We start from the raw sequence: 22,311 nt of genomic DNA on the forward strand, positions 1-22,311 counted from the left end.
GCGACACATTTTCTCAAAGTGTCCAATCCGTTCACACTTATGGCATTTTGCATCTCTGGCTGGACACCTATTGTCTTCATGAATTTTTCCACATCTGGTGCAGGGTTGGTTTTGATAGTAATGTTTCTTTGGTTTATTAATCCTCTTTGATCTCACACTTTCAACACTTCTTTCACTTTGCACACGATCAACATTCATTCCACTGTTACCATTAGAATTAGAGCACAATTGCACTTGGCGAACTGCTATTTCTATTGACCGCACCATGTCCACCGTTTTTTGTAAAGTGAGATCACAGCATTCAAGCAATTTTCTTCTTATCTCCTCACTATTGATGCCTATCACTATTCGGTCTCTGATCAAGTCATCTTCAAGACTTCCGTAGTTGCAAGTTTTGACCAGTTTCCTCAATTCTGCAAGATAGGTGTCTATTGACTCACCTTCTTTTTGCTCTCTCATGTTAAAGACAAACCGTTCGTAAGTTTCATTAGTCTTTCCGATGCAAAATGAGTTAAATGCTTCTAACACTTCATCCACAGTACGACTTTCATTTTCTGTGACAAAAAGTCCATCATAAATTTCAAGAGCATCATTGCCGATCACTGCCAACAGTGTTGCGAGTCTCACTTCCTCTGATTCTTGACTCAATTTACTAGCAATTTCATAATTCTTCCAATCCCTTTTGAACCGTTTCCAATTTAAAGCGATGTTGGACGTTGTTTCCAACTGTTTTGGTACTGGTATCTTGGACATTATTCAATATACCTGTGATTCACCATCCGAAATATGATAAACACTATAATAATCAATGAATTTTCTCCACTTCTGATACCATGTAGTGTTATGATGACTTTGAAATCATTAGATGACACTGGATTGTTTCAGGGAATAGGATAGCCTTATTGAAATACAGATAGACCGTTAACTAGAATATTGAAAGTGAAAGTAACCTCAACCAGGAAGTAAACAATAAAACAATAAGTAATGGTTCATTACATAATAATAATGACAATATTAAAGTGGTAATGTTACCACTACACTCAACTTTGCACTGAGCGAAGCTCGAACCCAGGACCTTCCGAAAGCAAGTGTCATACCACATGGCCGTAAATAATGATTTCCTCTATTTGCAGTAGTATTGTGAATAGTAGATAGCGTTCGTTTTCGTTATTCGCAATGGTGCGATGGAAATGGCACACAGTGTCGGGACCCCTTCTATTTGTATTTCCTGGAGCTTTAATAATCCTGGGTTAGGCAGCAGGTCCGCTACCCGAGGGTCATTACATTGTGCTGCTGATAATTGAATGAAATCAATGACAGGAACATATGCCACAGATTAAATGAATGGCTCCAGATTGTCTGTTGGAGCTCGTCATAATATATCGGGTACAATGTTTTCAGTTCCTTTGACGTATCTAATACCTGTTGTGAATTCGGCAATGTACGAGAGCTGACGTTCTTGTCATTGAGATCTGTCTGAAAGGCTATTTAGTGCCAAAGTCAGGGGTTTGTGATCGGTTACAACAAAGGATGATCTTCCTTCTATGAAGTATCGGAAATGCTTTATTGCACTGTGGCTAGCAAGTAATTCCTGATCAAAAGTTGAATAGCGCCGTTGAGTGGGTGTCAGCTTTCTTGAAAAAAATGCAATGGGCTTCCAAATGCCCTGGAAGAGTTGAGCAAGCTCATCACCTATTGCCAAATCAGATGCATCTACAGAAAGTCAAGTTGGTTCATCAGTGCTGGGATGGTGAAGCATCTCTGCAGGGGCAAGAATATGTATTTTGCGTTTTGACATTAACCACTAGACCGTTTTCCACCAACAGGTTGAAAACCTTATATAAATCACTTTCAAATGCTTCGGGGGTGGCACTTGAATCCAGTATGTTGTCAAGATATTCAAAACAACAATCCACATCATGCAGAATACCATCCATCAGCCTTTGAAATGCTTGGGCTGCGTTCTTTAAACCGAATGGCATTTTGAGAAATTCATAGACCGATAGGGGTTATGACTGCAGTTTTTGGTACATTTTCCTCTGCAATTGGTATCTGGTTGTATCCATGTATGAGGTCAATTTTTAAAAAAATTGTTTTCCCTTTAAGATTAGTGTTCAAATCTTGGATGTTTGGGAGGGGATATAAGTCATCTTTTGTAGAACTGTTTAGTCTACGATAGACTCCACATGGCCTCCAGTCACAGTTTGGTTTTAACCATGTGTAATGGAGATGACCAGGGAGATGAAGAGCAAGCAACTATGCCGAGGCATTCCATTTCATAAAAAAAAGGGAAAAGTAGTGTGAATTTTATAAGCCTAAAGTTAATTGAGATAAAGATTTATATCATAGTAGCTCTTATGATTGCAAAAATCGCAAAGACTTCCGAGAGTATTTTATAGTGAATTAAGAGGTATCTAAGGTAAACACTTGAGATTTAGACCCAATGTCCAAATAAAATGGGTATGGGCTTGCACATGGCAGAAGTCATCTTATTATAACAAAGGAAAAAGAAGACAACATCCACTTTGTTGAAGGTCCTTTCTTTTACGTTCATGGTGGAGATCGACGTTTGGCAATCTTTTGAGATCGTTGTTGAGTGTAATTGGCAATGAGGTGACTGGGCATTCTTTGTGTATGGGTCCCAAATTGGGGAAGTAGAATGACATAGATTTATTTGCTGGTATTTCAGGATCTTGTCTCAGGATGTGGTGAAAGGTTTTACATTGGTTTCGATATAATGTGAAAAAGCGAAAATTTACTTTTCACGATAGTTTATTCTTTGGTTAAAGGGATGACTGCCATCATAATAATTTTATGCCATTTATTTGCCATATCTTATTTCCTCAAACATTTCAATCAGGTGCTCATCTTTCCTTAAAAGGGGAGTAAAGGGGCAGCACCACAGACTCCTTCCTTCCTTGAATGCATCAAGAACGTACAAGTCTGCTGTTTGCACGAAGCTTGGTCAGCCTCTTGAGTTACAAGAGCAGTCTTGCCCTTCACAACTTGTTTCCAATGAGGTACCAACAATTACTCGTTTAATACTTTTCTTCTGCACACTAAATATACTGATTACATAGCGATAAGCATGGAGGTTCCATGATAACTAATCATATTTCAGCATGTCTTGATAATAAATGAGAAAAAAGCACAATGCAGCCACAATACAACTTCAATTCATGTACAGGGGTGCATTCAGTATTAGGTCAATTTATTAAGCTGTGTACTCCATACAAGTAAAAAATGAATAAGTGTGATTTAATACTACACACAGTTTGGTTGCTCATTTGGAATATTTTAACATATTTTATAATATATGGAATAAAACCTGGTACAATATACCAAATCCAAAGTCATATCTATCAATGTTATCTTTTTCAACGCAGGTCCTTATCTCTGTGCATGGTAATGGTGTCAACTTTGCAGACATATTGATGTGTAAGGGATTGTATCAAGAGAGACCAAAATTACCCTTCACACCGGGTATGTCCACATGCCTTTCGGCCCACAACTGTGAGGCTAGGCTTACCTACAATTAAATGCAACAGTTAATCATCACTACTATCCTTAAAATATTGAAGTTACTATTTAGTTTCTTATTCAATGAAGGGATGGTGTAAATCATGGCTGAACATTCCGCATACTAATGGTGAATGAGACACACATTTCAAATTTCAACTCAAGGGGATACCCGAGTCCTGAGTTATTTACGGTGCACCTCAGTTACAACAAAATCAACCGGACTGGAGGCCAATGTTCATTATAACCAAATATTCTTTGAATCCAGAGTGTCACTTTTGACAATATACAATGGATTTAACTTTTTAAGTACTTAAAGTTTATGAAAATAACTGGATTACCCGTTTTACTTGCCACATTGCACCACAACACTCGTAGGATTGACTACTAAACTGGCTTACGATTAATGGAATTTTACCCCCTCCCCCTCTTCATGGCCATCGTTTTAGAAATGCAATCTCACTCCCATGAGTTCCATTGATTTTCACAATCATCACTCAAGGCCCTTTGCAATGATACACATACTTAACTCTCTCCTTACTGACAATTTTCAGGATTTTTCCTGAAATGTCATACCAACTCAACATTAAAATAGATTTTTTGAACTCAAATTCAAAAACAATAATTTCATGCTAAACATAATTTTGTTCAGGAAAACAAGTTCTACAAATCAGCATTAAGTAAGTTGATATAAATATAACAAAGGCTTTTCTTCAAATTTTATGAGGTACAAGACAAATTTGACTTATAAAGAAGTTTGTTGTATCATAACAAATGTGACAATTTTCGTATAATTGGTTAGGAGAGGGTTAACCAATTTACCATGTGCATATGGTATGAGAGAGAGAGAAAATAAGTAGGAGTGAAATATCTGTTCAATGTTACAGTTATCGTTTAACGTTATAACAAGTGTAACTAAATGACAAATTGCCATATTTATGGACAATAAAGATCTATTATTATTATTATTATTATATAGCCACACAAAGAGAGCTGGAATTCTCCCATTACGACAGGCCTGCCTACTTGGACATCTAAAAATTTGTAATTTTAAGGAGATAAAATTTGTAGTCGCTAAAGTTAAATTTAAAAATCAACAATTTACCATCACAGTGTTTGAATAACACTTCAAAATCCTTAAAATTATGTAGTCTGGCATCAACTTTCATTTTCAATAAGTTTTAATGGCTTAGAGATGCTCATGAAGTTCTGAAATTGGAGCCAATATTTCGTAATTCTATGAATTTTTCATAATAGTAGGCAGGTCCGCATTACGATGTGACTGTGAGTGTCACTACTACAGGCATTGAGTTATTGAGTGAAATGCACTCACTCAAACGCAATGCTCCCAACACTACACCTATACCTGATTGTTAGTGTATAATGTGAAATGAATCTGGAAAGCGATGCAAGATGCTCTTTGCAGTTTTGATTACTTTATTTTAACAGAGGTCTGTTTTTATGTTGAATGTGAGGTAGCATTAGTAGTGTCAAATAGGAAAAAAAAATCTTGTGATTTTTAAAGTATCATTAAATTCAAGGTTTCATAGGATCCAAGATTCAGGGCTGAGAATTATCCGCCTAAAGGCAGATTTCCATCTAAATGGTGTTTTATCTCCGTCCACCACCATCAAATTTTTCTATGAATAAAAAGACTTGCCACAACTACTACATCAACATCCCTACCATTCCTAACACCACCACATCATCATCCCTACCAGCACCACTACAACAACCACCACACCATCATTCCTATCACCACTACTACTTGGGCAAGTCCATAAAAAATCATCACTAAGGTCAAAAAATAAATCTATTAACTGGTGATCTTAATTGTACTTTTTACCATCCAGGATAATTGAATTTTTAATTTTCTTAAAAACAACGGAGCTGTCCTACTGTTTTCATCTCCAAAACTCAATGAATGTGGAGCCAATGTGGCAGACATTAAAGTAAGTGAATTTTTATTGATTTTGTTTTATTATTGCTGTTTAATTTAGATTTGTTATGTAATTGGTTTGGTTACAATTTTACAAAAGATTGAGATGACATTATGTTCCTGGTTTATCAGTTTGACAACTTACCCTAGATATGAATACCACGTCAGTGACAAAAAAGTACATAATCTTTTTTTCATATTGATGCAATGATTTTCTTGATTTATCTTTTTGTGTACACTTAAATATCGATCTTACTATTTGATTACCAGTAAATGGTAAGAAGAAAGTGATCAGAAAAATAAATGGGATGGTCACTGACGTGGCACATTTTTTGTCACTGACGTGGCACTATATAACGAAATATCCGGTTTGTTAAGAAGTAATTGTCCCATGCATAAGATATTAACAACAATGCATGGGAGTCATTGAAATTTTAAAATGTATTGATAATTGTTGGGTTTCTGTTGGTTATTAATGTATAAAATGTGTGTCTGCCCCTCTTTCCCAGATTTCAACCGAACTATGACTCCAACTGCCTCACCAGAAACAATGAGACAAAATAGAATGAGCATGATGGAGGAGGAGAAACTCAGGATGAGGGAAACGAATAAACAGTGGCAGAGAAAATCCAGATTAGACTGATTAAAAATGAAAAGAATTGAGCATAAAAAGTTGTGAAAAGAAAAAGAAGTGGCATTCAGAGCAACAACAGAGGGAAAAAAAAAATCAGCGGCTCTAAAATAAAAAGCTTTCAACTCTGTATGTATAAGCATTTGTAAGTGCTTTGTCAAAAGCTACATCCAGTCTACCAAGCAATTCATGTAGAAAAGCGGCATTGTTTTTGCTCTTGCTGATAAATTTTCAAAAGCAGACAGTTCAGCCACTATGACTAAGATAAGTGGATAGACCCAAGACGTTGAAGTTCATAAGTTTTATGAATGGGATATGATCTCATGGTCACTGGTGAAAAATTTTGCAACAGACAGAACTAAAGATGGTAAATAAAGGAAGCAAAAGAAGCTGTCACTTTCAACTGTGAAAGAAGTCCATTATAAAACAAAAAAAACTTGATTTTAAGATAGGCAAATCAAGATTTGCTACCAGGTGCCTAGCACATATTTAGCTCATATCGGAGAGGGATTAAAATGTTTGCTGCTGTGTCTATCATGACAACTTCAAACATGAAGCATGTTAGTGGAATCAAGAAAAGTCTTTCAAGGAACACTGACAGCAAACAATTATTGTGTGACTCTATCTGCAAACCAAATTCATCTTCCTCTTCATTAGACAGTTGCAGTACTTGCTTAGAAAAACTATCGTCTCTGGTTATTTATGCACTGATTCCTATCGAATGACGATTCCGCTACGAAAATCAAATAACCACTTCGATTCCTTCTACACATCTTCTATCAGACTATGGAATCGTCTACCATCTGTTTTAATGGGGAAATAAGCCAAGAAAGAAGAAAGAGAGGATGGTATGGGTACTGCTTAAAAAGAATTTGCAACGCAAAACACAACTTAGGCTCTTAAGAAAACAAGAATTATGCATTGAAATACGAAAATGAAATTATGACGACCCATTAGGATCAGGCAGGCATAACAAACTTAACAACTTTGATAACAAGAGCAACAGTCAACTTCCTCTGTCAGATGATGTATTACACATGACAATGGAGCTGCAGTTTGTGACAACCAATTGATTCTTAAGGACTTTTGTGGTGAAAGGTGATGCAAATAACATTTATGACGTGTATTTCTATTCTGACGTAGCTGAAATTCAGTTCAAGTTCAATTTTACTATCTCCATTGGCAATGCAGGAAATCTTTAATGACAGTTGTTGATATTGATAGGTGGGCGAGGAGGAAGAATTAATTGTGCCATGTTAATGACAAAGATCTCTTGTCTAAAACAAATCGCTTTTATTTTCTAAAGCTCATCGATTTTAGTACTTACAGTGAAAGAGAATATTATGTTTTAATTTTGTAACACGTTTGGGGAATTAAAGTTAATTTGATGATTTTTGCCATGTGTTTTGGACAAAAAAACAATTTTTTAATGCTATGTATAGTTTATTTCAAAATATTTGTAATTAATATCTTATTTGTCAAAAAAAATTTCGACAATTTTTTTGCCAAGTCAGTGACAGAACAAAGCCAGACTAAACTTTTAACATGTAGTTGGCATCGTTCCTTTGTTAATATCAACTGAATCAGTATGATTTATTGGACTTTCTCAGTTAAATCCAAGCTCCTAGCTTTATATAAATCAGAGAAATTTACAACAGAAGTAAGTGATCCAAACAATGGCATACAAAAATTGCCACGTCAGTGATAGAGTGATTTTGCTCCCGCATTTTTTTTGTTACTGAGTGTGGAGTGGCTTTGCAGACCATCATTCTTTTCTTTATGATATCCTACAATATAAATCTGAGATCCTTTTAATGTCTCTGAATGCCACGTCAGTGACAATGGACTTGCCCACTTACAACCACCACCACATCATCATTATCCCTGTAACCACCACTACTACAACCACCACATCACCATCACCCTACCACCAGTACTATCAAATCACCACTACTATTGCAACCACCACATCGTCATCCCTACCACCACTACGACCAACTGCTTCTTCAATCACCACCACATCATCATCCCTACCACCACTACAAAAACCACCACATCATCATTCCTTTCACAATTAATACTACAACCACCACCGCACCATCATCCCTTATACTTATACCACCTACAACAACCACGACCACCACATTATCCCTACCACCATTACTACTACAAACACCATCACATCACCATCCCTACTACCAATACTATTACAACCACCACCACATCATCATCCCTTTATCCTCTCTTTGATGTGGATTGTGGTATGGTTTATATAGTGGGCCTTTAAAATTATTTTCGGGAAAGGACAATTATTAAATATTTACAAAATTCAAAAGAAGTATATTATATAATGTTATGTAACTACCATATTGTTTATGTAATTTTTGCATTTCGGCTTGAGTTTGCCAGATAGACCAATACATTTTCCTCCTTATTGACAAATTGCCATTATCATAAGTGATAAATCATCAGGGGATCAATCTGGTTTGTGTCTCTTCCATTTGATGTTTGCCGTGTAAGCTTTTGTTTTTTAAGATGTCGGAAAAGAGTGCCCCCAATTACTAAGTTGTAAAGTCCACAAAGGTCTGCAAGTCTTTCCCCATTTTTATTCATTTCGACAAATCCATGGTTGCCCATTTCTCTTGTGTAATAGGTGTTGTCATATCCTACTTTAGCATTCATTAACTATATCGTGATTGGGGGTTAATTCTATCTCTTTTTGAAGATATTCACAACGGTAATCCTTTTCTTCATTTTTTACCTCATTTGTCGGTGCGTAGCACTGTCATGCTAATTTGTCTCCTTATCAGTCTCAATAATTTACCTCCATGTCTCCACCCGATAATACTTTTCTCAAGTCCTTCTTGTACTTTCACAGCCACTCCTTCGAAGTGTTAATCATCATCTCTGCCAGAATATATAAAATTGTTTCTCTTGTATCTTAAGTTTTCTGATCCTGTCCATCTGTTATTGCTATGTCTAGTTTGTAGCACTTCCTCTCTGCCATGATCTTTACCAATTTTCTTGCAGCAGAAATTATCCTGACATTCAAAAATCCAATTTTGGTTGTTGCTTTTGCTTTCAAGACCTCCATCCTCCTGTCAATGTCTTGTGTTAGGCTTTTACTACTGCCATTCATACGAGTATCCTGAGATGACTCTGGGGCCCTTACCTGCTGGGATAAGGTAGTTTTCTTCTGGTGACAGAATTGTTAGTCCTGTGCCCATGGCACCAAAAATCATGCTGAAACTGAACATTTAACAAAAAGTTCCAGTTTCTGTTATCTAGCCTGAACGATGTTACCACCTGCCGATTAAAAGTGATAAAGTTGTAACTGAGTAATTAATTACCACAGCAGGTGATTGAGTAGGGGGAGATCACTTAGTAGGAAAAATACATGCATTTTAAAATTATTCTCTGACTTAATTATAAAATTATGAGTTAGTTTTTCTTCAGTTTACTTAAATATTCATCTTTCCTCTTTAAAATTGCTTTTAAATGAAGAGATTTCATCCAGAAATAAATTATTCTAATATGAATTTAAAAGGCACCTAAAATTTAGTATTTTACCAAAATACATTGGAAAAAATATTAATTTCATTAAAATGTCACCATACAGATTTGATTTTTTAATGTTATATAATAGTTAACATGTTCTATTTTATCATATTGAAAACAGAATTGTTAGTTAAGCAATGGTTATTGAGTTATAGTCATTTGAAGTGAAATCGGCTTGAAAGTGAAAATATGTTATGTTAGTGACATAGTTAATAATTTGAATTATGTCTTTATATTGATCTGTGTATTCCATATTAATCTTTTAAAACCAAAATATCCTAAAGCCAATACTTATCATGGTTTCTCTATCATTTAAAGGACACCAACAATTGCTTGCTAATCTTTATATAGGAAGATGGTATATGTATATATATAATGTTATACATACATATATCTCAATTAATATCTGATCAAACAATCCCACCACAAAATCCTACTCATTGGACAAAAAAATAAAGAAGAAAAAAACCCAATTTTACTGCACCCGCGATAAATGTTGGTACTTATATTTGTAAGCGTAAACCTCTGTCTGTATCAAAGTTAATAATAGTCGAATTCCACATAGATATTTCCACTCATTGTCCTGTTCATGGCAACTAATTCTGCTCTAAACTTAGGTTTCCTTTGATCTACCTACACCAGCATCATGTGTCCAGGATTCAGCATTCCATCTGTTCACAGTCAATTGACCTTAACTTGCACTCGTCTACTCAGATGGCAAAGGAAGATAACTTCCCCTAGCACTTTCCATGTTTGTTTTATATTATTGCTTAAAATCATTAATATTTCAATTTTAATGCTTAGTACATAATTTTGCTCATTGTCCATGTACTAAATAAGTTCAATACTACCAACAAATGTTTTTTTTTACATTCAACACTTAAGTGGTTAAATAATTGTGACGTTTTATTGTGAGTTACGTCATGACGTTTTAATCAAAATGAGCACGCTGTAAGTGAAAATCGTTATCGTTTATAGAAAGTTCAATTTCTTGTCTAAGGTTTGCACCAATTTTTAAAAATAATAAGTACTGTTTTATTACAATTATTAATTTTTTTCGTAAGCATCAAGGATGATAGCTGACGTTGAAATTAACATCTCATGGCTAGCAGTGAAATGAAATGGACATTTTAGAATATTGAAAACCAATCCCCAGGACTAAGACAAGACAGTCTGAGTCAAACTTGTATATGTGTACTTCTTTATATTGCAAACTGACACAATACTTATGCACTCACCACAAGCAATGAGAAAATGTGTATCTTTATCATGTGAAATTTGAAGTCTCTCTGCCATTTCTAATTAGTATAATACTTTATATCACTTGTTGTTGGGTAGTAAGACAACATTCCGAGATCTTTTCATGTCTGGTATTAATTAAATAAAATTTTATATCTGGGTTTCACACCAACGAGTAACAAATTGAATAAACATCTAGGCCTGCTCTCTGGAAATACAAACACACTCATACACAATCACAAAAACTTATACACAGACTCTCTCTCTCTCTCTCTCTTCTCTCTCTCTCTCTCTCTCTCTCCCTTCTCTATCTCTCTCTCTCTCTCTCCCTCTCTCTATCTCTCTCTCTCTCACTCACTCACTCACTCACACACATACACACAGACAATATACGAGCATAAAATATACAAGTTCAGGGTCTTTAATGAAATAGATCACAGAAGGTATGCAATTCCCAGTAATTCCTGATATAAAATCTTAACATCTGGACTGATTGAGTGAAATGGGGTTGGCATAAACAGCTGTAGCAGCTCACTTTCTGATTTACAATAAAAGAGCGTTAGTTGAGCTGATTTTATATGTATTTTTCAATTGTCATATAAAATATCATTCTTATACTAGGTGACATATAAAATTTATAAATGTTTAAGCCAATTAAGTCATATTTCTTAGAGCTTTAGTTTGTCCTATTTTTTAGCTGCATAAAGACAATGATTATTTCATTCCTAATGTGCGAAAATTAATGTATGCCATGACAATTTCATTGCAAACATTCTTCTGATAACATTTCTTTAAAACCTCAACAAAATTTTGAGTTATTGCAATTCTTTGAACACCAAAAATTCAATGGCAACACAGCAAAATTTAACTCCTGACCAGGTAAAATTCTAGCCTGTCAGGAGACCACTGACTGTGACGTGACCGGAAAAACGCCTGTGCTAGTTTTGACTTGGGTGGTATTCTAAGTGGTGAAGACTAGTTACCGTGCATGTTGATGTCTTTTTATACTATATGCATTACTAGTGATGCAGAGATTACTTGGCCCAACCCCTCAAACCCTGCACTTCGATCCAGAGGGTAACTAGTGATTTCTACCGTAATATTGAGAGACAAGGATAAACCCCACCTAATGGACCTGGTGGCTTATAATGACTACTATTTTTCTATATAAATCTAAAAGAAACTTGAATCATTAGGGTGCTAAAGTAATATATGGAAAGAGTGTCAAATGTGAAAAGCTTTTCAAAGACAAGAATTGCAGCATAATGACTGGCATTAACTGAAGGATGATTTTAACCTTTACCGCCACTCGTGGGTCTATAAGACCCACCCCAAGTACATATTCTGTCATTGTGTCTTTGAATGAGTAAATAAAATCTTGAAACTCTAGATATGCTTCCTTCAACCATTTTTTGTTATGTGGATTGAGTTGTTTTTTAAATTTTCATGGAAATGGTATTTTATATGAATTTTTTTCACAACCCTATAAAATTCTTTAGCGCGGCCACTCGCGGGGTCTGTTAGACCCGGTAACGCACAAAGAGAGTTTTATTCCTCATGCCCCATTCGCCACTCGCGTGGTCTTTCAGACCCGCCGACAAGCGAAGAGAGGAATACGTTCGCCACCCGCGTGCTCGACGTGTCACTTACTTACGTATCAACTATGGTTGCCAATTTGGCATTCTTTTTGCCAAAAGCAAAATTTATAGATATTTTGTATAAGTCTATTGGAATAGTGGCAAGGAGAATGTCTTAATAGATTACTATTTACACAGATGTTTCTGTATTTACAATACAACAGAGTGATCAACGCAATACTAATTTATAGTGCACTTTCTGACTTTGGTATCAATTGGTTGTAATGGGTTATTTTTGAACGTCGATTTTGGCATGATTCCACAAAATAATCTTGTTGTGTCCTAAAAGAATGCGCCGAGTCATGACCTGACCTAGCCGTGTGTAGTCTATGTCATGAGTACTCATGACCTTTTCTACTCGTTTTGCCCGCGACAGTTTACAAATATTATTTCTTCTGCTTTTACAAAATATCGATATATTTCTACAACTACAATTGCCAGTTTTGTATTTTGCCTATTGAGGTGAGTAATTAGTATAAATTCATCATTAGCTGTATAAACTAGACTAGTACAATATGGTTATGACGTAACCCAAACTAGTCCTACTACTTAGCAGCCAGTTCATGTGCATAGCTGAAGTTGGTAAGGACATTGCAGGTTTTACACGTTGGTTCTTTTCAGGAGACACGGACACAGAGTGTGTTGTAAAAAGAAATAAAGATGATAATAGATTAGCTAGCCTCTATGATTTTTGCTGATAGTGAACAGATCCAATAATCCTGGGTTTCAGTGTGAGTCAGATTATTTCTAGTTATTTCCACACAATCTCTCCATGTTGGCTTCTATCAACAGTAATGGGTGGTGGGGTCCCTTCATACGGTACAAGCCATCGTCATGCTTGTGATACCAAATGCTATCAGTCCATTTAACGTTACTAAACCGGGATAGACTCTGTATCATAGTTCTTTATCATTCAATGGACTCAATAACTAAAGTAAATTATGTTTCTCGTTTTAACAGTGAAATGGCGGACAGAAATATATGGGAACAACTCCTGTCTGTTGAGCCGGAGAACAGCTCTGAAGAAGATTTATTTCAGAATCAGTTTGATGTTGAGGATGGTGAAATGGACGAAGCAGTTGGTGGGGATGATGATGATGATGATGATGAGGATGATAATGACTTGCAGACTGCCAGCTATACTGAGCTATTGCCTGTGGTTGCAACCAACACCGAGCTGTTGCCTGTGGTTGCCAACAACATCGCTTCAGATGCTGGCTGCTAAAGTCATGGATGGTAGATTGGAGTAAGACCAAACCTGCAGCTACCAAAACGCCAGCCCGCAATATTTTGAGGTTACCTCATGACCGCACTCCCGCAACAGGACATGTGGAGACACCAGAGAGCGCCTTTCTGCTGTTTTTCACGGCGTTCATGATCGACGAGTGCGTAAAATACACAAATATTGAAGGGAGGAGGGTGAAAGGCATGAAATGGACAGTCTGCACAAGGGATGAGATCTCTGCCCTTATTGGGTGCTTGCTGTATGCAGGCTCCAGGAAGGAAAACATGACAGATATAAAGATGTTGTTCGATGTTTTGGATGGACTGCAAATTTTACGGGCTTGTTTCTCTCGGAACCGTTTTTCGTCTCTTTTGACTTACATGCGGTTTGACGAGAAGCCAACGAAGAGCCAGGATCTGTTTGCTCCAATCAGGGACATTTGGAACAAGTTCCAGATTGCCCTTCAGATGCACTATGCGCCGGGAGAAGCCCTCACAGTAGACGAGTAACTTGTCAATTTCCGTGGTCGTTGTGCCTTTCTGCAGTATATCCCCTCGAAGCCTGACAAGTATGGCATCAAAATATTTTGGGTGTGTGATGCCGCCAACGCCTTTCCGTGCTACGGCATACCATATCTTGGAAAGGGAACACAGCCCAAAACAGCCAGCAGTGTTGGAGCATCTACTGTTCTAAACCTGGTCCAGCGCTATTTTCAGTCTGGAAGGAACGTCACTTGTGACAATTACTTCACAGACTTCGAGCTGTCCCAAAAACTGCTGCGCCAAAAGCTAACTCTTGTGGGGACAGTAAGGAGGAACAAGACGTTTTTGCCTCAGATATTTAAGGACAAAAAGCATCTCTCCCTTCACCAATCCATGTTTGCATTCAAGGACAGCACCACACTGGTGAGCTACCAGACCAAACGGAACATGAATGTAAACCTCCTCAGCACTAGGCGGACGTGACGTCAGACTGTGGAATCCTATTTAGATTTCCGTTACAACACAATGAGCCCATAAGGAATTGGGATATCAAACCTGCAGATGATGCTGTGCGTTTATTTATTTTTTTAAACTCGTAACATCACCAGCCGAATATAACGTACCAACACACAAATTATTATCAAATTGATATCATCATCATCATCATCATCATCATCATCATTATTATTATTATTATTATTATTATTATTATTATTATTATATTATTATTATTATTATTATTATATTGTTATATTATCATCATCATCACCATTATTACCGTATTATTATTATTATTATTATTATTATATTATTATTATTATTATTATTATTATTATTATTATTATTATTATTATTATCATCATCATCACCATCATTATCATCATCATCTTCATTATTATTATTATTATCATTATTATTATCATTATTATTATTATTATTATTATTATTATTATTATTACTATTATTAATATTATTCAGAGAGAGAGAGAGAGAGAGAGAGAGAGAGAGAGAGGCGGGGGGGGGGGGGGGGGGGGCTGGGTCCAAAAGACCTCGCGTGTGGCGAATCGGTGGCACAAAATACTTCTCTCTTCCCAAGTCACCGGGTCTAAGAGGACCCGCGAGTGGCGAATGAGACGTAAGAAATAAATCTCTATTTAGCTATAGGCGGGTCTAAAAGACTACACATGTGGAGAATAGGGTGCGTTTTAGGGAGTGGCGGTAAAGGTTAAAATGAAATAAAGATTAAATCTAGCCGTAATCTTTATTATGCTCTATGGATTATGCAATAGACTAAATACGGTGCATCACTAACATTGTTCATTTATGATTTAACAAACATTGAATTTTCACTACAGCCAAAACTGCAAAGTCTAACGACATTGCTGGTGGAAAGCATTATTAAGTCAGTCATGTCACTATACTTATGCACTATGTTATAGTAGTCCTATTATTTAAATCTTAACCAAAATCAAACCTTCTTTATGTCAACACTTGTCTATGGTTTAACAAAATCAGCGGTGAAATGCTTGTTATGTTATTTGGTTATAATACAAAATGATGTTATCTCGTTTTGTTCAACCCTAAAAGCACTGTGGGGTTCCTGACCTCCCGCAGTGGGCAGGGATTTACTTAAATGAGTCTTCTATCCTCTTGCGTTTCTGTCTTTGTCCCTTGGATGAGATTTATTTGTTTTGTCATGCCCTGGTCGATACCCTGGCTGAGAGGGAAAAAGTCAAATGTATTAGTTAGCTTAAGCGGAAGATGAAATTTTTTTCCTTGTAAATCATCTCTCTGTTATGCACTGTATTATTTTAAATATTATAAATGATTTGTAAACAATTTGAGTGAGTATATTCTCTCAATGGTGTGACTGTGCTGGTCTGGATAAACTTATAGGTGATCTCAAACAAAGTACCTATGATAGTGTGCTCTTGGAAAACTACATCTGTTTTCCTAATTGAACCAATTCCCCTTTGTCTTGATTAATCCTTTCTGGGTGCCTCACATTGTACGTCTAAACTGTTTTACTATCCCATTTCTTCCTTTTTACTGGCGCTGATAGATATAATGTGTTACAAGCCCGAAAAAAAAAAAAACCAACCCTTAAATACAAAACAAACTCCTTAAATCAATCTTTAACATAACATAATCTTAAACGTGTTTGATTAACAGCACCAAAAATTGGCATATCCTATGAACAAATAATGGTCAGTCAAAGATGCTCATACAGCAGCACAATGAGGTCAATCCGGGGTCAGATAGTGACGATCGAGTGTAGAGGTTAAAAATGAGTTTTTGGTTTTCAGCTAAAATGTACATTCGTCGGTGCCTGTTGCCCAACCTCATTTCCTGTAAGGTCCAGGATGATCTAGGAAATTCACTCTTAGGCAAGTTACTCTACCAGTTAGTGAGTCCTGTCGTACCCATGGTCTTGGAAGGAGACACGGACACAGAGTGTGTTGTAAAAAGAAATAAAGATGATAATAGATTAGCTAGCCTCTATGATTTTTGCTGATAGTGAACAGATCCAATAATCCTGGGTTTCAGTGTGAGTCAGATTATTTCTAGTTATTTCCACACAATCTCTCCATGTTGGCTTCTATCAACAGTAATGGGTGGTGGGGTCCCTTCATACGGTACAAGCCATCGTCATGCTTGTGATACCAAATGCTATCAGTCCATTTAACGTTACTAAACCGGGATAGACTCTGTATCATAGTTCTTTATCATTCAATGGACTCAATAACTAAAGTAAATTATGTTTCTCGTTTTAACAGTGAAATGGCGGACAGAAATATATGGGAACAACTCCTGTCTGTTGAGCCGGAGAACAGCTCTGAAGAAGATTTATTTCAGAATCAGTTTGATGTTGAGGATGGTGAAATGGACGAAGCAGTTGGTGGGGATGATGATGATGATGATGATGAGGATGATAATGACTTGCAGACTGCCAGCTATACTGAGCTATTGCCTGTGGTTGCAACCAACACCGAGCTGTTGCCTGTGGTTGCCAACAACATCGCTTCAGATGCTGGCTGCTAAAGTCATGGATGGTAGATTGGAGTAAGACCAAACCTGCAGCTACCAAAACGCCAGCCCGCAATATTTTGAGGTTACCTCATGACCGCACTCCCGCAACAGGACATGTGGAGACACCAGAGAGCGCCTTTCTGCTGTTTTTCACGGCGTTCATGATCGACGAGTGCGTAAAATACACAAATATTGAAGGGAGGAGGGTGAAAGGCATGAAATGGACAGTCTGCACAAGGGATGAGATCTCTGCCCTTATTGGGTGCTTGCTGTATGCAGGCTCCAGGAAGGAAAACATGACAGATATAAAGATGTTGTTCGATGTTTTGGATGGACTGCAAATTTTACGGGCTTGTTTCTCTCGGAACCGTTTTTCGTCTCTTTTGACTTACATGCGGTTTGACGAGAAGCCAACGAAGAGCCAGGGATCTGTTTGCTCCAATCAGGGACATTTGGAACAAGTTCCAGATTGCCCTTCAGATGCACTATGCGCCGGGAGAAGCCCTCACAGTAGACGAGTAACTTGTCAATTTCCGTGGTCGTTGTGCCTTTCTGCAGTATATCCCCTCGAAGCCTGACAAGTATGGCATCAAAATATTTTGGGTGTGTGATGCCGCCAACGCCTTTCCGTGCTACGGCATACCATATCTTGGAAAGGGAACACAGCCCAAAACAGCCAGCAGTGTTGGAGCATCTACTGTTCTAAACCTGGTCCAGCGCTATTTTCAGTCTGGAAGGAACGTCACTTGTGACAATTACTTCACAGACTTCGAGCTGTCCCAAAAACTGCTGCGCCAAAAGCTAACTCTTGTGGGGACAGTAAGGAGGAACAAGACGTTTTTGCCTCAGATATTTAAGGACAAAAAGCATCTCTCCCTTCACCAATCCATGTTTGCATTCAAGGACAGCACCACACTGGTGAGCTACCAGACCAAACGGAACATGAATGTAAACCTCCTCAGCACTAGGCGGACGTGACGTCAGACTGTGGAATCCTATTTAGATTTCCGTTACAACACAATGAGCCCATAAGGAATTGGGATATCAAACCTGCAGATGATGCTGTGCGTTTATTTATTTTTTTAAACTCGTAACATCACCAGCCGAATATAACGTACCAACACACAAATTATTATCAAATTGATATCATCATCATCATCATCATCATCATCATCATTATTATTATTATTATTATTATTATTATTATTATTATTATTATTATTATTATTATTATTATATTGTTATATTATCATCATCATCACCATTATTACCGTATTATTATTATTATTATTATTATTATTATTATTATTATTATTATTATTATTATTATTATTATTATTATTATTATCATCATCATCACCATCATTATCATCATCATCTTCATTATTATTATTATTATCATTATTATTATCATTATTATTATTATTATTATTATTATTATTATTATTACTATTATTAATATTATTCAGAGAGAGAGAGAGAGAGAGAGAGAGAGAGAGAGAGGGCGGGGGGGGGGGGGGGGGCTGGGTCCAAAAGACCTCGCGTGTGGCGAATCGGTGGCACAAAATACTTCTCTCTTCCCAAGTCACCGGGTCTAAGAGGACCCGCGAGTGGCGAATGAGACGTAAGAAATAAATCTCTATTTAGCTATAGGCGGGTCTAAAAGACTACACATGTGGAGAATAGGGTGCGTTTTAGGGAGTGGCGGTAAAGGTTAAAATGAAATAAAAGATTAAATCTAGCCGTAATCTTTATTATGCTCTATGGATTATGCAATAGACTAAATACGGTGCATCACTAACATTGTTCATTTATGATTTAACAAACATTGAATTTTCACTACAGCCAAAACTGCAAAGTCTAACGACATTGCTGGTGGAAAGCATTATAAAGTCAGTCATGTCACTATACTTACGCACTATGTTATAGTAGTCCTTCAGAGCCATTAGGCCCATGGAGCCGGAGTTTATCCCAGTTTCTTTAGCGTGAAATGGACAATAGCAATTGCTCACTACCCTTTGGATGGGACGCTAGTCTATCGCAATGTACTTTACGCCAGATCTAACAGACCCATTCACTGCTGGATAGACGGGGGATCAGAAAAAATCTCAATTGCACATAGGATCAATCTTGGCCCCTTTGCGTTCAAAGTGAGTGCTATACCAACTGAGCTACCAGGACCCCCTTTGCATTATGTTAAAGAGTATTAAAAAGTAACTCCCTTAACAAACTATTTTGGATTCAATGATCGTTTGCTATTGGTATTGATATGAGAAAACACTATCCTGCTATATTTAGCCTACTTGTTGGTAGGTTTGTGATGAAGGAATATTATTCAACTTAACTGTTCATGAAATTAATTGTACCATAATCTGCATTCTCTTGTCTTTCTTTTAAGCCAAAAACATATGTGGTTTACACTGACATTATTTAAATACTTAACAAAATCAAACTTTTTTATGTCTAAACTTGTCTATGGTTTAACAATCAGCGGTGAAAATGCTTGTTATGTGTTTGTTATAATACAATATGATGTTATCTCGTTTTGTTCACACCTAAAGCACTGGGTGGGGTTCCTGACCTCCCGCAGTGGGCAGGGAGGTACTTAATGTGTCTTCTATCCTCTTGCGTTCTGTCTTTGTCTTGGAATGAGATTATTTGGTTTTGTAATGGCCCTGGTCGGATACCCTGGCTGAGAGGGAAAAAGTCAAATGTATAGTTAGCTATGGAAGATGATATTTTTTTCCTTGTAAATCATCTCTCTGTTATGCACTGTATTATGTTTAAATATTATATATGATTTGTAAACATTTGAGTGTATTCCTCTCAATGGGGGACTGTGCTTGTCTGGATAAGACTTTTAGGTGATCTCAAACTAAGTACCTTGATAGTGTGCTCTTGGAAACTACATCTGTTTCCTATTTGAACCAATTCCCCTTTGTCTTACCTTTTCTTGGGTGCCTAATTGTACTTCTAGAACTGTTTACTATCCCATTTTCTTCCTTTTTACTGGCGCTGATATGACTTTAATGTGTTACAAGCCCGTAAAACCCTTATAAAACAAAACAAACACCTAAAATCAATCTTTAACATAACATAATCTTAAACGTGTTTGATTAACAGCACCAAAAATTGGCATATCCTTGAAAAAATAATGGTCAGTCAAAGATGCTCATACAGGCAGCACAATGAGGTCAATCCGGGGTCAGATAGTCGTCGAGGGTAGAGGTTAAATGAGTTTTGGGTTTTCAGCTAAATGTTCATTCGTTCGGTGCTGTGTGCCCAACCCTCATTCCTGAAAGGCCAGGATTGATCTAGGAAATTCACTCTTAGGCAAGTTACTCTACCAGTTAGTGAGTCCTGTCTACCCATGGTCTGGAAGCAAGAGTTCTCCTTCCATGGCTTATTAGCTTTATCAGTTGGGGAAGAGGAAATGGCGCTTCGATTCACCTTTTAGACACATCATTGAACATTAAGACATTTTCAAAAGACTGGCTTCCCACACCAGCCTCACTTTACCCTCTTTGTCTAGAGCCAGTTTGTCCACAACTGATTGCCAGCAAAGAGTTAAAATTTTAAAATGGTGAAGACTACAGCAATACAATTCTTGAAAGAAGGATATTGTCTAACTTATCTGTAATCTTTCTTAATAATGGATCTAAAGACTATAGACAGAAAAATTTAATTCTTCTATTTTAACATCTTACCAAAAGTAAGAAATGTTTTACACACAAAAGTGATCTAGAGCACAATAAACTGGAAGAGTAATACACTCCAAATTAGTTCCTTTTTCAAAATTCATTTCAGGGTTCGAAATAACAGGTAAGGTTGTTGAGATGGGCCCTGATGTCAAAGGTTTCCAAAAGGGAGATCGTGTGTTAACATTTTCAAAGACAAATCGTGGTGGTGCCACGGAAGTTTTTGTAACAGATAGCAAGGTATTTTTTAAATTGTTGATTTAGGACTTTTTTAATATAAAAAGATACACCTAATTTATATTGCTCTCACCAAACATCAAATTATACTAAAACTCATTTGTTTATTTTGTCATGGAATGCTTCGGGTGCGAGTGCCTAGCAGATATTAAATGTTATTAAAATTGGTAGCAAACCATCTGTTTAATTTATCAATTCATTCTTTTATATTTTTTTCTTTATTTTTAAAGATTTCTTTTGCTGGGGGAAAATTTCTTTGAACTAAATGTTTTTTTGTTTTTTTTAAATTGACAATGTAACTTATGTTTCCTTTATTTTATTCTCTCAAGATTTTCTATTATCTATTATTATTACTAATACTACTACTGCTACTACTACTACTACTACTACTACTACTACTACTACTACTACCACCACTACTGTCCCTCCAGGAAAATACCACCGCATCCGCATAATTTTACCTTGCGCATCTCTTTGCTGCATATTTTGTCTTTAAAAAAAATATATTTGGAAGAAAAAAAAAATTGAAGAAAAAAAGTCTTTGCCGCATATTGGAGCTTTGGTGATTATTTTTTAAACACCTGAGGTGAGGCATGGGCACAATGAATCATGTATGGTTGAAAACGATGGTGATGGACCGTCTCGAAAATGCAGCTGGCCTAATATTTTCCGGAGTGATGATCGGCGATTGGGGGCATGGTAATACAAATAAATGGACAATTTTTTCTCCTGATTTTTGCTGTTTTTACTTCAGATTCTTGATCAGCATCTAATTTACAACAGATTTGATACCAAGAGCTATGTGTCTACTCTCAAAATTTTTGAATTAGAAATCAATTTTTATTAATGTATTTTTAAAAAAAATTTGAGCCAGGGAGCGATTTCTTCATTGACATAGTCATATTATGTATATCTGTTGACTTGGCACATGACATGTGATTGGCAAATGCCAAAGCCTTGACAACTATTATTAACATAAAGTGGTCGAGTGATTAAGTATGACCCAGGAGGTCCCATATTTGTACCCCGTCTCAGGCAATTTCATTTTCTTTCCTTAGGCAAGATAATTAACCCCCAATTTGCTCAGTTTGGACAATGATTATTACTTTTGACGTC

The 22,311-nt window shown here is 36.6% G+C and overlaps 1 protein-coding gene and 1 long non-coding RNA gene across 2 annotated transcripts in view; both read left to right on the plus strand.

The window, feature by feature from the left end:
* Positions 1-22,311, plus strand: part of LOC144974965 (quinone oxidoreductase-like protein 2) — a 50,099-nt gene that overhangs the window by 12,955 nt on the left and 14,833 nt on the right. Inside the window, exons 2-4 of the mRNA XM_078918531.1 lie at positions 2,861-3,020; positions 3,387-3,483; positions 21,068-21,198. Of these exons, the coding sequence (XP_078774657.1) occupies positions 2,861-3,020; positions 3,387-3,483; positions 21,068-21,198 (388 nt within the window). The remainder of the gene's footprint in view (positions 1-2,860; positions 3,021-3,386; positions 3,484-21,067; positions 21,199-22,311) is intronic.
* LOC144974966 (uncharacterized) lies at positions 3,494-8,128 on the plus strand. Its single transcript, XR_013645838.1, has 2 exons — positions 3,494-5,471; positions 5,968-8,128. It is a non-coding gene; the product is annotated as an uncharacterized LOC144974966 (long non-coding RNA).

Source organism: Berghia stephanieae, chromosome 6, assembly GCF_034508935.2.
Source record: "Berghia stephanieae isolate SIO BIC M18660-M18661 chromosome 6, UCSD_Bste_1.3, whole genome shotgun sequence".
NCBI lineage: Eukaryota > Metazoa > Mollusca > Gastropoda > Nudibranchia > Aeolidiidae > Berghia > Berghia stephanieae.